The sequence below is a fragment of the Apteryx rowi genome, unplaced genomic scaffold (genome assembly GCF_003343035.1).
Source record: "Apteryx rowi isolate R43461 unplaced genomic scaffold, aptRow1 scaffold_570, whole genome shotgun sequence".
Taxonomy (NCBI): Eukaryota; Metazoa; Chordata; class Aves; order Apterygiformes; family Apterygidae; genus Apteryx; species Apteryx rowi.
In genome coordinates, this window is record NW_020450839.1 from 187,482 (window position 1) to 203,686 (window position 16,205).

Here is a 16,205-nt window from a genome sequence, read left to right on the forward strand (position 1 = left end):
TGGAAAAAGAGGAATCATCTTTATTTGTGAAGTATGTTAACAGATGGAATAGTTCAATGCTACCCAACAATAAGGATAATACAGACTCCACTGAGCATTTGTCTGCTTTCAGGCTCCTATGTCACACAAACATCAAGATGGCTTAAGCATAAGAATACATGCTGTTAAGCTGCTCCCCAAAGCACCACAGCCCCAGTGTTCACTCCCACACTTTGCCCCTATCCCCCACTGTAGCAACTTTAGAAGAGATACTAACAAAACCCCATGAAATAAGTTAACGCTAATCATATTTAGTCAGTTTCCAGCTCTAACGGCCTCCTGCTTGTTTATTTAAGAGGGCAACAAGAGCAACTCCGGAGGCAGCTGACTGGGATGCTTGCCTGAAGTAGTATGGCACTGTGTTTGCGAGTCCGGTGTGGTGTCCTACACACTGAGCAATGATTTCTTCTGTCACTCTTCCCCAAGGAGCCACACCAACAGACATGCCTGGTGGCCCTGCATGAACGGCTCACAGGGGCATACCCTGCCTCAAAGCTAGGGAAAGATGCAGCCTTGCTCCAGGTGATACACTGGGAAAGACACAACTTCCTAATCCCTTCAGTCAGGTCAGGTCACTTCCAAAAGGTTACCAGAACAGTTTCTTCCTGACCCACACAAAACAGGACAATAGATCTGCTGGGAACACAGGTCATACCAGCTACCTCCAGCAGAACAGCACACAAGCAACTGGGTGCATCTCACTTCCATGCTCAGTGTCAGCTCTCCTTAGCTCCTTGTATGGCCTCTTAAAAGAGGAGGTGGGGCAAGGAGGGCATTTCAAAATAGCCTTACCCCACATACCCTGTTCTTCCCATAGGTAAGGAAGAAAAGCAGGTTTTGCTCCCACCCACCCCCTCTACACCAACACGAAGAAACCTAGGACAGAGACAGCCAGTGACCAAGACTACCAGCAACAAGGGATTTACATTTATAGGTAGAAAAACCCTCCCACAACTCTTTTTTTTAAAAAGTGTATTTTAGATTCTACAACTTAAGTTTCTTTAGAAAGTGAAATAATTGAATTGCAAGGATGCACTAGGATATTCGTGGTGCTATTTTACCAAAAAAATAAGAAAAAAATGTCCAGACAAGTTCTTCAGCTACACATCACCTGGCATGAGAGAAAAAAAAGCCAGTTAGAGAACCCATTGATACCAGCAAGGCCACACTGTGCAAGGGGTGTTGATAAAGCAGTACAGGACAAAGGCTGCCTTGAGTAACATTCCGGGCTAGGACTCACTTCCTGCCCAAGTCCAGAGCAGGAGTTATCAGGTAGTCCTGACCCTCCCATGCTTTAGAGCCACACAGCAGACCACCACTTTCTTCTCTGCCTCGCATTGTCTATCTGGACAGAGGCCACATACCCTGTTGTGCCCTGCACGCACACAGCTCCAGCAGCTTTGGCAGTTTCCTGCCAGGCTCCTACTGGCCTGTGTAGGAACTTCCCAGCAGCACTTCCTACTCCCTCTCCCCAGATACTACAGTATGACACTGGGCCAGAAGAGCCTCTGCCTGCATGGATGTTACATCAGGACCTTTCTGCTTCCTCCAGAGACCTTTTGCAGTCCTCTGAGCAGCTGATAAAGAGCTCCAGGTAGGTTCCAACTAGACAATCATCTCCAGACTGCTGCATGAGCCTTCCACTGTGAGGAGGTGGAGATGCCTGGTACAGCAGCTGTTCTCAGTAAAACCTCTGCCCCCAGAAATTACACTCACCTGGCCCCTGCTCTTAGTTAGCATTTCTCTGGCGGACATTCTTGTCCTTGTGGTTTGTGGCATTACTTTTCCTGGAAAGAGAAAAGGGACAGTGAGGGGAAAAAAAGCTAGCACAAAAGCCCACCTTAACCACTACTGGAATTCAGGTCCCAATAAATGCTTAAGATATGACAAGATAAGATTAGTTATCAGAACAATGACAGTTTTGGAGACCTTTTTCTGCCATTCTCAGTTTTGTCATGGATACACAGGTCACATTAAATGAACTATGCAGGGGAAAAAAGTCTCCCAGAAAGCTAGTGAGGTATCTCAGCACCAGCTAGCTTTTGCATTCCAAACAGATTCCCTGGGGAATGCCATCTACTGGTACAAATCTGGCTTAATAGGAAAACAAGGTACTTACAGTGGTGCAGAACCTCCATCATCATCTTCATGTTCAGGACAGCATAGAAAGAAGAGAAAAAATAGCATCAGGGAGGAATATGTAAGAACTGTGCTTCTCTGCCACCTCTTTAAAGCTCTAAGGACTGGGATTCCACACAGATTACTGGACACTAGTGCCTGTGCAGGACAGGAACCTGAAGCTTGTTGTCATCCCACACCACAGGGCTTCCATTTCACTGGGGTTTGGGATAGCAGGGGGCTACTTAGCAAAACACTATCATCTCCTTCATGAGTATTAGGCTGCTTCTTGTCTAAGCTTAGGCAGGACACGAGCTTAGACATAAGCTCCTGTTATGCAGTTGCTTCTGTTGGCATAGAGCAAGTTTGGCTCACAGGATAACCAAGTCTTTACCCTTGCTCAGCAGAGATCAGGTCTTGCACTTTGTTAATCCTGAGGCACACCTGAAGCCATCCCAGGAGGTTGCATCCTCAGCATGCCAGCCAGTCCTCCCCCTAGTGCTTAAAATTTGAACAGAGCCATACATCCATGCAGTGAGACAGCACAGCTGCCCCTGGAACTATCCCTTGCTCTCAGCCCATCAGACCCGTGAATTCAGATAGCCCCCAGATCGAAACACACACAGACAGTAACAGCAAGTCAAGAGGAATCCAGAGAGGATGCTTCAAGAATGAGGCTTTAAGTATCAGCAGTACCAAGCCCTTCTTCCACCCCACAGAACTTTGCCAAATCAAAAGACACACTGCACACCACATTCTTGCTACACTGAGAGAAGCGCAGGTAGGAAGAGAGCTCTGCCAACATACACCAGGTTGTGGGACCTTTCACCAGCTCCTTGCAATCTGCCACCTTCCAGTAGGAGGCTCCTACTGTCTCTTCTACAGTCCAGCCTTTCCCTCAAATGGAACTAAGTGGTGAGGCCCAAGCTTTAAGTACTGGGACTGCCTTGAGCACCAAGCACTGCATACAGCTGGTGAGAGGACTGATGCAGAAACATGGCTGGAACCATCTTCTACTTACCATTGAGGTAGCACCCAGCAGCAGAGAAGGAAAGAGTGGAAAGATAACACCAGCAAGGATATCACAGCAGTACACAAGCTAGACTCTCCCCCATCCCAGGTAACAGGAAGCAGCCAATTCATAACCATATCCTTGAGGAGCAGCATTCATCTGAGTTGGCTCAGCATTGGCTTCCCGTTACCTCCTCTCAAGAGGGGCAAAGCTACAAAGACTTTGGAGGAAGAAGAACTAAGGCAGTAAAGTGATGTGTAAAGCTGTGCATGTTTGTAGAATGACACTCTGTCCTCACCCACAAGCACCTGGACATCTGAGCTTAAGTCTGGCCTTGGAGCAACCTGAAGGGGTCTCAGGAAGTTTCAATATACTTGCCTTGTCTTCATCTGTCAAAGCAGTCATTATGGCCACTGGCAGATCAGCACTCACCTGGGCCTTGACCAGGCAGGTATTATCAAAAGCCAGATCGCTCAACATCCAGGCCCTAGATTTTTTGCAGATAATATCCTTAAGATAGAAGACATCTATCCAGCCAAGAGTGTCAGAGGGCAAAGCACTTTAAGACTGCCTTGAGTAGGATTTCCCAAGCCATGTAGTCAGGGGAAGGATATTTAGCATTTAGTTTTTGGTCCCTCTGCTTGCCTTGCACCACCACCCTCAGCCTACGTAGTGTGTCATTCCCTAGTAAAGGGCTAAGGTGACTGACCTAAAAGCAGGAAGGATACCAATCATTTACACTTCATTGTTAACTGGATCAGATAAGGGAGCAGGCTGCTGGGCTAACACAATGGAGATTCTAACTGACAAGGAAAGGGAGGAGCTAGTGTTTCCAGAACAGAGTAAAGATAGCACTAGACTTTGAAGAAGACCCTGAGAGCCCAAATATGTTGATTTGAAGCCCCAAAATAACTCAAGGATTAACTGAACTTAAATTAAGCTAAACCTAGGCTTATAGAGCCAGCAACATGGTCCCTGGTTCTGCAGCACCAGAACAGCTCTACTGCATATTGGCAAATCAGCTTCTCTAGAACATTACTGTCACAGACAAAATCCAGTCCTGGAAACACTTGTGTGAAGCACTTCAGTAAAGTGCAAAGGAACTGGTAAGACAAAGGGGCACTGAACCTTATGCCACTCCTGACCCAAAGCACCACTTGAAGGGCTGTCAGAAACAGCACACTGACTTGCAACTTCCTGGCTAAAGTAACACAGAATCACAGAACTGTTGAGGCTGGAAGGGAACTCTGGAGATCATCTGGTCCAACCCCCATGCTCAAGCAGGGTCAGCTACTGCAGGTTGCCCAGGACCATGCCCAGTTGGGTTTTGAATATCTCCAAGGATGGAGACTTCACAGTCTCTCTGGGCAACCTGTTCCAGTGGTCACAGTGAAAATGTTTCCAACCTTACAGTGAAAGTGTTTTCTTATGTTCAGATGGAATTTCCTGTTTTGGTTTGTGACCTTTGATTCTCATCCTGCCACCAGGCACCGCTGAGAACAGTTTGGCTCTGCCTGCTTTACACCCTCCCAACAGATATTTATAAATGTTGATAAGATCCCCCCCAGAAGTAAACAGGACAGACATTCTCTTTAGTCTGGTAGAGACCACCATGACTATACTGGAAGCATGCTGAGAAGCAGCCCTCAAATTCAAGTGTAAGGCCCATCCTACAAAGGGAACTCCTCAGAGCTCTCAATGAGAACATTTTGTCTGTATTTTACAAGTTACTTGGTCTCCCCGGAAATATTTAACCCCAGGTGCCTCTTACCATCAAGAACCTCATCTGGCTTCCTCCTCTTCTCATAGATGAAGATGATTGTGACAAGAACCAGGACTTCTGCGACAATACCCAAGAAGGGCCAGAGTGCTGCCAGACGGCTGCGTACACGCAGGTTCACTGTAGCCCCACCAAAGCCAAAGGAGTTGGTGGCATTGCAGTGGTAGTTGCCTGTATCCTCCTCTATGTTCAGTTTAAGAATGCGTAACTCTGTTTTGTTGCTACCGGACTTGACAATGAATCGACCAGAATCATTGATGAGTGGCTGGAAGGAGGGATAACAAAAACCCTCATGTCAGCATTGCCCTGAGAGCTGAGCAGCTCACTTACCATGTATGGTTCTACCACTATAGAAATCCTCCTTGCCAAGGCATTGAGAAGGCTACTTTGAAATAGCTTATTGCTATTTCCACCTCTTTGCCAGGAGGGAGAATAGGCAGAAGGGAAGGAAGATGATGCTCTAGTGCTTACCTCTTGACCATTTTTGTACCAGACCCAAGCACTGACAGGGGGGAAAGAGGAACTCTTGCAAGTCAGCACTCCTGTGTCCCCCTCATTCCCATGCTCAGACTTCTTGTATGCCACCACTTGGGGCGGAACTATGGCAAGGGAAAAAGAAACCAGACACTTCAGTATAGATCAGACAAGATTTGAACTGCCCGCAGTCTACCTAGCTAGTACCAAAAGACTTCAGTTTGAGAAATGCATTATAAATCTTATTCCCCTCCCTAGTTCAAATTTTAGCACTTTGGGAGAAAGCACGTCAAGCTGCTTTGAAAGGTTCAAATGGATTTGATCACCAGGTATCATCCCTCTCCCATGTCTTGTGGGCATGTGCCCATAGCAGAAGACTGATTTACTGCAAGGTCTAAGATTTAATCTTACAGACAATTTAGCACATGATAAAATGAAGTTCTCACAGAGCAAGTCTGGAAGTATACAAGTACAGTTCTGCAATCCTATTGCAGAGGGCTAGAAGTAGCTTTTCAAAATGCTGAAAAGTTACCAAAGCAAAGCATTCAGGAAACTACAGCTTCCCCTCTCCCCTCCCCTCAGACCCAGAAGGAAACATATGAAGTTACCAGATATATTCACTTGTCCTTTTATCATTGGGTTCATTTGGTAGACACAGTCGTACAGTCCAGAGTGCTCTTCCATCTTCCCCTCAATTCTACCAAGAAAAACAGGTTGTCAGAAAGAATGCAGCATAACAAAACAGATACTGAATTCCAGACCCAGGGAAAGTAACAGGCATGCATAGACATCTAAACAGCAATCTCATCTATAGGCAATTTCTCCTCCTCCAGCTCCAACATTTATGCAGCACCATGTATCTACTACAACCCTATTCTTTACCCTTCTCCCCACACATTAAGGAGGGCAGAAGAGGGTTTCATATACACTTGAGTCTGACATAGGCCTGTCAATTCACAGTGATCATTTAGACCACTTGATCTTGAGTTCTGAAGCCTGGAAACCAGCAGCTTTTACTCCCTACCCAAACCACTCTTCTCATCTGCGCCTTTACAAAGTGGAAAAATTAAGACCTGACTGTTAGCTAAAGTGGAAGCAGAAAACCAGGACCAATAGGACAATACTACTTCATCACCAGATGTAGTGTCACATGTAGCACTTCAGTAGTGGTGATTCCATGCCCTTCCCTCTTTTATACAGACCACAGGTCTGATAAAAAAACATAACCTTGCAGAGCAAGCCTACAGAATCAGAAGTGCAACAGAGCATTCTAGTTTGTACAACACAGGATACACAGCCACACCCCTCACGTAAAACATTAGCCCTGCAGTTCAGCTTTAAAGCAGACAGGCAAGGAGCTTAGGATGACATTCAGAGGAAGGCAGGAAGAGTTAGGAGCTATTCTTCCTATAAAAGAAAGTCCACTGGAACACACTGCAATATAGTGACAAAGAAAAATCCAGGCTGGGTTTCTATATTGATCCAAGCATAGTGAGACCTCTCGCCCATTTTCATCTTTGTAAATTTGCTGCAATGGGATTTAGTGGATTATGGTGCATTGCAACAAACATCTCATTCTGCAGCTTAGTAATACCTGCTTGAGAGAAGGGGTAGGCACAAAGTTTTAGTTCTGTGGCTGCACTGGGACAACAGGCTGTTTGTTAGCTCTGCTGTGCATGGAGCTTCCCACTCCCAAAAACCACTCAGCTAAGGAATTGAGGTCACGCGAGGGAGGCTGGGTTATAAATACATTAATCCTTGTTCAGCTCCCTGTTGCTATGGGGAGAGAGGCACGTCGGCACAGCCATACAAAAGGACATGATGCCTCTCCAGCTGCTGGGCCAGTGCCAGCCAGGCCTGACTGTAATCAAAATGGAAAGCTCACCGCACTGTTACAATAAGGCTGGTATTCCAGTTCCTGCTCAGCTACAGCCTGAAAACAGTTTCCGACTAACTTGCAGGCAACTATCCAGTTTGTTCTATAGCGACAGGCTAGACATTGGAAGTGTACTTGAAGTATGTACATAAAAGCCAAGTGTACAAATCACAAGTTTCTCCTGTTCCACACATGGCCTCTGGGGGAGCAGGGAGCTCATTTCCTTTCCAGAGTCAGAGTTTCTTAGAGCTCTGGGAAAACATCTTACTGCACTGATGTCTACGCTGCAGAAAGCCAGGTGCTCATGTTCTCCAGACAGAGCAGGCCAGCCAAGCAGGCAGCCCTAGCCACATTGTACCCTGTGCTGCTGAATCCAACAGAAACTGACCTAGTCTGGCAGAACATCAGCAGGAAAACACTAAATAGCAGTACTTTTCTTAGCAAGAGGACACAGTGGCATATTTACTTTCCCTTCCTTCTCCTTTTTGCCCCCTCCTCACAAAAAGAAAATGCTGGGCCTTAGCAAACCTTTATTTTGCTCACCTTATGTTCTGAAGTTCCAAAGTTTATTTCCTGCAAGACTGCATGTGACAACACTTCAGTTTAGGTTCAACTGATACGAAACATTAACCATTTCTGGTAAAAGACATTCTTATCTGGCCTTGCCCCTGACACTTACGTGTAACTGGTGAAAGCATTCGATTCTGTGTCCTTTTGAAGTACCTTGTCTCCACTCCTCCATTCATGGCCCTCCATGGCACCGTAAGGCGTAGTCATGTTACAGGAGAGGATCAGCTTGCCAGAATCAACCGTTACAAGAGTTACGATGTTTGGACCTGCATTTGTAAATTCAGTTGAAGTTAACATGTGGTATTCGAGAGGTCATGCACCTGCCCAAGAACCTTTAAAAAAAATAATATGAAGATACAGCTCCTTGTCTCCATCACTGCTTTTCACTTACCTTCTTTACCAGTTTCCTACCAGGACTGGTGATACCAGCACAGCACAGAGTTGAAAGCCAGATGACTAGGGCCTGACTGCACTCGGCAACAACAGGATACTGACGCTATAGCTGCTACCACCATGATCAGGATCACTGCCACATACTCTCAGCAGTTCTGAGCCTCCTGCTATCTCTACAATGGCTGCAGTTCATATATTCCAATTGAGCTAAGTGCTCAAATAAACAATGGAAAAGGTCACACCAAAGGGCAGTTGCAAGAGTATGGCTCTCCACTTATGAGCCACTTTAGCATTCACCGAATCCAGAATTTGAGCAGATTTAGACACCTCCAGGTAGCATAATCGAGGACAGCAGTCAAGACACTTGTCAGGAGCAACAAACAAGACAGCATGCAAGCAATATGCACACCACCTGATGCAGCCCAAGAATTTATAGCTATATTTATTCCAGTGAGAACCTATGTAACCATGATTCCAAAAGGTCCTGGATCTCCATGTGCCAAGAAGCAGTAAATCATGCAACAGAAGATTACTCAGACATTTCTACTTATAGGATGCAAGTCCAATAACTGCCATTAGTAGAGCCATTATACAGCCCTAGTGACACTTTAGGTTTCCTACCCTCCCACCCATTCCCACTTTCTTGGAAGGAACAATTTTTGCACAGGGCTGAAAGGCATTTTGTTTCTCCTCCTAACCAACAAATTCCACTGGAAGAAAATTCTGCTGGAGCTTTGCATTTCCTAATACATTTAAGCTGAGGAGAATGTTAGTCATTTTGCTCCATTAACATCAATCAGGATTCATGATAATATCTTAGTAGGATGTTAAATTCCCTCACTAGCTCAGCTTTCTATTATTGGGGAAAAAAGCAGCCTCTTAGCTCAAGAGCTCAACTTTCAACTCTGTAACTAGAGGGAGTTTGGTCACTTCCACAGTACAAGCAACTAAGTCACATTCAGTGTCACACACAGACACGGCCATTTCAAAAATGGTTGCTTCACAAGAAACTAAAAGCAGATTTTGATCCCCACAGCTTGTATCACTAGCAAGAAAGCAAGCTTAAAGCAAGATGTTCACAGGAGCAGAAGTTGTGACGAGCTGTAGGGCAGGGCTGGTTTGTCAGTGGTGGTTAAGGCAGAGTCTACCAGCAGAATCAAGATTCTTAGTTCTGCAAGCCGGCACTGGGACACGGAGGCACTTAAGCAGTATGTTCTACTGTGCTGGGCTCTGGAAAGGGTATGGGATTGCTGCATTGTGTTTTGGTTGGGAAGTCACAACCCTTTTTGAGCAGGGCCACTTCAGATCAAGTCACAGGTGGTAAGGGAGATCACAGGAGGGTAGGAGTCTCAGTTCTACAGCCAGGATGGGAGGGTGAGGGGAACTTTCAGGAAGTCACAGGACACAGGTGCAGGGGTGAGCATGGCAAGAGACTCAAGACATCAGTGTCCGAGCAAGTGCCAAGGCCTCAGCACGGCCACTCACGTTCGATGACAAAAACGTTAGCCTGGGAACGGATCCACTTGACTTTGGGGCTCTTCGACAAGTGATTGCGGTCAGGGTCGTTGCTAGCCCGGCACTCATACATGCCCGAATCGTCGACTGTGACGTTTGCAATGTAGATGGTACTGGTAGAGTGCAGGTTGTAGGTGGCGTTGATTTTGACACGGTCCTGCCGTGCACCATCCCAAAGCTGAGCATAGGTCTCATTTGGTTCGTTTCCCTCAAACCACCACTGGATCTCAGGGATAGGATTGCCAATCGCCTCGCAGTGCAATTCGACGCTGTCCTGAGTCAGCCTCTTTTGAGACAGAGGTGACTTTATAAAACCAGCTATGAGTTGAAGAGGTATTAGTGCAAAGTGTTAGTGCAAAGCAAGAATTCAACCTCTACAAGGAAAAAAAGTTTCAGCCATTGAGAAGATGAAACATGATTCTTCAGAGCAGTGTACTCCTCCCGCTCCCTCCCCTCTACAATCCATAAGCTACACATTTAACAGGGCAGTTATTCCCAATTGCTGCATCTACAGCCAACAATACTTTCTGCCACTCTACTGCAAAACCAGAACATGCAGAACAGCCACACTTATATAACATTTGCCACTACCCAAACAAAAACCCACAATACACAATTGTCACAGGACAAAAAGTACTACAGGCCTCCCATCATCACAGGATGAGGAATACAGAGAGCCTATTTGCAATACTGATTTAATTCCATCATGATATTAATTATCAGCTACTTAACCAGCAGTCATGGAATCGCATCCTTTCTGCAAGGGTCAGCATTACAAACACGATGCTCACACTGAGTCAGACCAAGCATTTCTCCAGCCTAGTATCCAGATTCCAGAGGCCACGAGCAAGACAAGCCTGCAATACTTCCCTTTCACGCTTCCCCCCCGTCTCCAAGCATTTTCAGCTCAGGATGTAAACATCAATAGATTTTTGTTCCACAAGCTTATCCAGTCTCCAATATCCTCACAAAATTTTAGTATCTGCTATATTCTGAAAAGGAGTTCCACAGGTCTGCCAAAACATCCACTGCACTTTGCAGTGAAAGGCTGGCAGCAGCAAGACAGCATGATCTAGTATGTGTTTCACTGTAGAAAGGACATTGTTAGGGTGGCTACAAATGGCAGTATTAGGAGCACAGAGCAAGCTTGCTTAGTTTTGTTAACACACCATAATAGGAAAAAATATTTCACTAGATACAGATATATGTTTATGTACAATATACTAGGAATCCATTCCATTGTTCTAATACTCTTCCAAGCTAGAAAGGAAATGCTAATTAGATATTTCACAGAATCACAGAATAATTGGGGTTGGAAGGGACCTCTGGAGATCATCTGCAGCTGTAGCTAGCCAGCCAAACAGGTAGAAGACAGCCACGCAAGCAGTCTGAACTAGCAGTCCTACACTGGCCTCCCTACTCTGACACGCTGAAGGTCAGAACATTTTTTGTGCATACAGATTCTCACACTGCAGAGACACTGCTCCCCACTCACCCGCAGAGAGGAAGATGTCAGGCCCTCCTTGAGCTTTACATGCCAAAGTCAGTTGATCTTAATTTAGAACTGGCCAGAGCCTGGCACTCCCCCCGTCACCACGCGGTGACTAGGTGATGTTGGGCATTGTTGCGCTTACAGTACCATTTGCCTGCCTTATCTGCCAGCCTTCACCGCACTGCAAGATCTGTTCTCCTTCACATTCTCATGTGCTTGCTTAGTCATCCTGCTCACTAAGATGCAAGTCGAATACTTCTAAATACAATATTCAGGACAACCGCAATTTCTGAGAGTGTTGTGCAGTCTGCAGGATGTCACAAGCCAGGTTAAGAAATTTGTAATATTCATTGTAGTACGATTTCACTGTTTATTTTCTTCATCCCAGGCAAGCTAAACTTTGCAGAGCTAAATTGACAATAAACAGATTAAAAAACCATGAGCAGCTGCAGGCTAAAACTACAGTATTTTTCAAATTGCTCCTGTGCTCAGAGTCCAGAGGGTTCAACTTTTGAAAACAGACAGTTCAAAGGTAAATCCCTAAGTCAGTAGACTGCAGAAAGCAGAGCTGCCAGACATTTTTAGGCTACTAGCCAGGTGCAGCATTATCAACTATGAGCAGCAGCTCCCAGATGTAAGATTATCCAAATCATTACAAGACAGATGGACAAAGGAGAAGGTCCCAGGAGAGTTTTTTTGGTTTTTTTTTTTTTTTGAAGGGGAGCAGGAAGGAAGTCTCTAGCAACATCATTTCAGGAAAAGACATCATATTTGAGTCAAGGTTACTTACGTGACTCAGTTTCAGTAAGGTTTAAGTAGAACTAGTTAATTTTGCAACACATACTTCCTGCACACTGATTTCAGACTGCATTACTCAGACACTAACAGTAGACCCACCAAGTATCTATCATACCAAGAGCCATTCCAGGAAATTAACTTACTCAGTAAAAAGTACCTAAGAAAGCTTGTGATTATACAGATGTCCTTCACACGTCTCATGTCATACAGGCATAAAGGAGGTGGGTTGGGGGATTTCTTTTGTTTTTGAATGCCCAAAAGTGTTTTAATAAAAAAATCCTATGACTTTTTGCAAGTGTGGGAATAAGTCAGCATTATAAACTCAAGTTTGCTCAAATCCAAGCAAAACAAAGAAGCTTGCTAGGTAATTTTCAGAGGCCTACATAAATCAATTCCACCACTTAAACACTTCTCAAAGGAAAATTTAGCCTTATACTCTGAAGCTTTAGAAGTCTGAAAGAACAGACAGGTTTGCACAAGGAAGGAGAGATCTGACTCTCATCTGAGAACAAGACAGTTTTAAGAGAAGGCTGATAATTAAAACAGATGTATTGAAACAGAGGTCTGCCTGAGAATAGCTCTGTAGCTAAAGTCTGGTGCTATTTCATGTATCAACTGCAGTATTGCTAGTTACATTCACAAATGCACCGTTCAATAATACCTTTGCAGAGGTTTTAAGGCCTCAAACTGACTCCGTATTACAGAATTGGACTAGAGACACTAGAATGATCTTCCCAAATTGATTTAAAAAAAATAGGAGGTCACTAGGGGTTCCAAAAGAAATATGGGAATATTAGCTGTAACTTTCTCATAAGCTGAGCTTCACTTCTAGAACAACATATTAGAAGTTGAATCTTGTTAAGCAGCTAGAAAACAAGCTAAACAGCTCACCAAGGTTAAACTCACATGCTGGTGTGAGACAAGCTGGTTTGTATTTTGGTGGGCAAGTCTCCTGACAATTTTGCATGCCAGCTTGGTTTTTAAATCACAAGCCCATGATTAAACACTCCCAACCACCTAATTTTGAAAGTCACAGAACTGACTATAGTACTTGTAAAAGCCTGTCCCATTTTAACTGCAGCCCGATTTAAAACAGGAGCTCCTAATGATCGAGGTTTCTTTTACAGATGCAAGCTGATTATAGTGTGCTGACAAAATAAGTTCTTTCAAAGAGACTTGCTCCGAACTAGAGGGCACTTCATGTGTAGCTCAGACAGACTCAGCAGATCCACATTACTCTCTAGACACCCTTGAGTTCAAGTGGTAAAAACAGCAACTACCATTCCCATTTTGCATGGGATTAATATCCCCTCTCTGCTTTTCCAGCACAGAGCAGACCAAGCAATCAAGTCCTGGATACTCAAGGCTCAGGAAAGCACCTGCTGAGTCCTGGGACATACCAGTATAGCCAGCATCAACACACTAGAATTGATCAGAGGCATTCAAGCAATTTTCAAATGGTGCTGGGCTGTAAATTGAAATCAGCTCACAAAAGCAAGGAGTTCTTCACTGAACAGAGCCAATCACAGAGCTGAACAATTCTCCTGGGGACAGGACAGTATTCGATCAAACTAGACAGTGGCAGAGACGGACATGACCAGATAACACTCTTGAGTCACCTTCAAACTAAAAACAACCTCTCCCCCCTGAGCAGAGGGAGGAGCTCTCATGGCACGCACCGCCTGACAAGCGGAGACAGATCTCAGTGCAGCCAAACCTGGCAGAAATCTGCATCTTCCTGCAGGGTACACTCTCATCCATGGCATGACCTTTGTTCCTCAGCTTAGGAAGGGGATATATGAAGCTCTGACACTTATTGCCATTTCCACTAATAGCTAGTCTACTCTCCCTCAAGTTTCATGTAACCAGGCAATCACTAAATAACCAAGTCAAAGGCAAGTGCCTTCAGTCTGTTCAGGAAGTCGGAATACTTTGTCCTCTCATGATCTGAGAGAGGACAGAGTCCAAGCACGTACCTACCTACAGGCTTGGACCTCTACAATTCAGCCAATTGTTCTCTGCTGCAAGCTGCAAAGAGTTTCAACACTGCAGTTTAAAAGGAACATCTCACGAAGCCTGCTCTCTAGATAAAGTCTAATGTTAAATATAGCTGAGAGGTAAGGGAAAAAAAAAACTTTACAGTCCTCTATTATGTTTGCTTAAGCAAAAATAGAGTATTGTTACACACTAGCCAGAAACAGGACTTCAGTGACCAGCACAACTCTGTTAATGTTATAGGATCTCAGAACAATAATACCTCCATAAAACGTACCAGAAGCTAAGGCTCAGGCAAGAGACGCCCTCAAAAGGCGCAGTAGAAAACTGAAAAGTCTTTACATCTGCCCAGAGACAATGCTGGAATTAAGAGACAAACGACAAGTAATTAAATGATCAAGTGAGATTTTTTTTATTCGGCCATTTCCCAGAATTAACATTTGGATTGGCAAATCAGTGCTAAGTGATCCAGCCTAGTACTCCACCATCCAAAGTGTTATAGCCCAGTTACCCTACAGACTGAGACCAAAGACTTGGCTGGAAATACCAAGCCTAAGAGAATCTGCATCACTAGAAGGGCAGGGTACACATTTTACAGAACAGATTGGCCTGTGAAGAAATTCTTGTTTCCAAGGCTTTTCAGACCAAGAATAGAAACAACCTTTTCCAGATGTCTCACTGTGTTATACATTAAATACTTCGTCAGAAGTAAACAAGACAAACAGGAGAGTCACTCTCCAGATTAAGTCAACCCCAACAAGGCAAGTTTACAACTGGTCTCTCATCCAAAACAGACCACCATAATACCCAGAAGTCAACAAATACACAGTTAAGCGAATAAGTCAGGAACACCAGTCCCCCTAGGTGTCCTTCCAGTAAAGTTTCCTAAAAACAGGATCTTGTATACTCCCCTAATGGACCATTTTCTTCATTTAATTTGCTCATTGAGAGAGAAAAAGGAGGAAAATGCACAGTAAGGGAAAGAAATAGAAAGTTTCCCCTTAAGCATTACATAAAAGCAAGACCAATACACACACAGACAGGAGGTATTCAAAATCCTCACCAGGGCAAGTGTTAAGCTCTAAATTCAATTCCCAACCCTCAATTCAATTTGTGTCAGTCCTCTAGAGAAAAGACTGCTCATTACAGGGCAGTGTAGTGGAATGGAGCGGCAAGTACCCTACCATGGGCAGTTTCAGGTTAGCTTATCAAACTTGCATTCTCCATGAGGGTAAAGCTTAGAAAAGAATGCTCTCCCCCTGCCCCTCTTTTCTGTTCTACAATATTAAAATGCAATTCTGCCACAAGAAAATATTAGAGCCTAACACCTCCATTGCTATCCTTGGATTTTTTCAGACACTTCCCACCACATCTCCTTCAGTCTTCACATTTAGCTCTACTACACTGAAGTAAGTTTGATACCACATGCAGACTGACAAAATTTCAGTACCCAATATGCTAAGCAGCAAGCAACTCAAGCAACAGCCTTCCACATAAGATGAAACAAAGCCTCTAACATCAGCACCTCCTGCATTAGGTCTGAACCAGAGACTGTGGAGTCCTCCAGGCAAAAAAAAACAAGCTGTGTTTGCCAAGGCAGACTGCTCACCTATGGCTCTGAATAAATAAATAAATCCAGCAGGCTTCTTTGATGTTAGCTCAAGAAGTGAGAAACTGAAATGTCAAAGCAGCAGCACATGCCAAACCCCGGTTCATTTAAGGCTCTGCTTTTAAGTATCTAACAATAGGTTATTGAAACTCTTAGCACCACATCGAGACTCTGTCTGTATATCACAAATAGCCAAGAGACCAAGACCAGGCATTGTTTCTTCGTTAGAGGATTATCAACTTAAAGCAGCACATGAACATCTTTAAGGCTTTAAATCCCAGAGCTCTGTTACTTCTCATAAGCCCCAGAAACTGGAGAAGTGGCTGCAGGGAATAAAGTGCCTCGTTTTTATTTAAGGGGAAACAAACCCAGCATCACCTAAGGCAGCACCACGCTCGGTTTCCCCAGCTCCCCCCTCAAGGGGCATCCGCACGTGCCACTGCAGCCCCAGGCGGGGCCACCAGGCCGCAGGCCCGGGGCTGCCGCACCCCCCGCTCCGGACACAGCTCCGAGCGGGGAGCCGGCCCGCGCCCG

The 16,205-nt window shown here is 44.9% G+C and overlaps 1 protein-coding gene across 5 annotated transcripts; it reads right to left on the reverse strand.

Annotated features, from left to right (window-relative positions):
- On the reverse strand, positions 1–13,843 carry BSG (basigin (Ok blood group)). 5 transcript variants are annotated; one of them, XM_026082268.1, is made up of 8 exons: positions 13,747–13,843; positions 7,979–8,135; positions 6,032–6,120; positions 5,421–5,548; positions 4,941–5,214; positions 2,159–2,183; positions 1,756–1,826; positions 1–1,150 (listed from the first exon to the last, which is right to left on the reverse strand). In XM_026082268.1, exons 1-7 carry the CDS (start codon positions 13,826–13,828, stop codon positions 1,769–1,771), a joined length of 813 nt encoding a protein of 270 aa, XP_025938053.1. In that variant the 5' UTR covers positions 13,829–13,843; the 3' UTR covers positions 1–1,150; positions 1,756–1,768. The 5 variants fall into 5 exon arrangements, with proteins under 5 accessions (XP_025938053.1, XP_025938054.1, XP_025938057.1 ...); XM_026082269.1 differs by lacking the exon at positions 13,747–13,843 and adding an exon at positions 12,974–13,049; XM_026082272.1 differs by lacking the exon at positions 13,747–13,843 and adding an exon at positions 11,417–11,422.
- Between the last annotated feature and the right edge of the window lie 2,362 nt (positions 13,844–16,205).

What these genes read in the sequence shown, in the direction of transcription:
- BSG (XM_026082268.1), bottom strand. Translation starts at nt 13,828, where the DNA reads ATGGATGAGAGTGTACCCTGCAGGAAGATGCAGATTTCTGCCAGGTTT. An exon ending in AGGACAAGTGAATATATCTG is followed by an intron (nt 5,549 to 6,031) that starts GTAACTTCATAT and finishes CCCTTGCCATAG; the next exon opens with TTCCGCCCCAAGTGGTGGCA. An exon ending in GCCAGATGAGGTTCTTGATG is followed by an intron (nt 2,184 to 4,940) that starts GTAAGAGGCACC and finishes CTGAACATGAAG; the next exon opens with ATGATGATGGAGGTTCTGCA.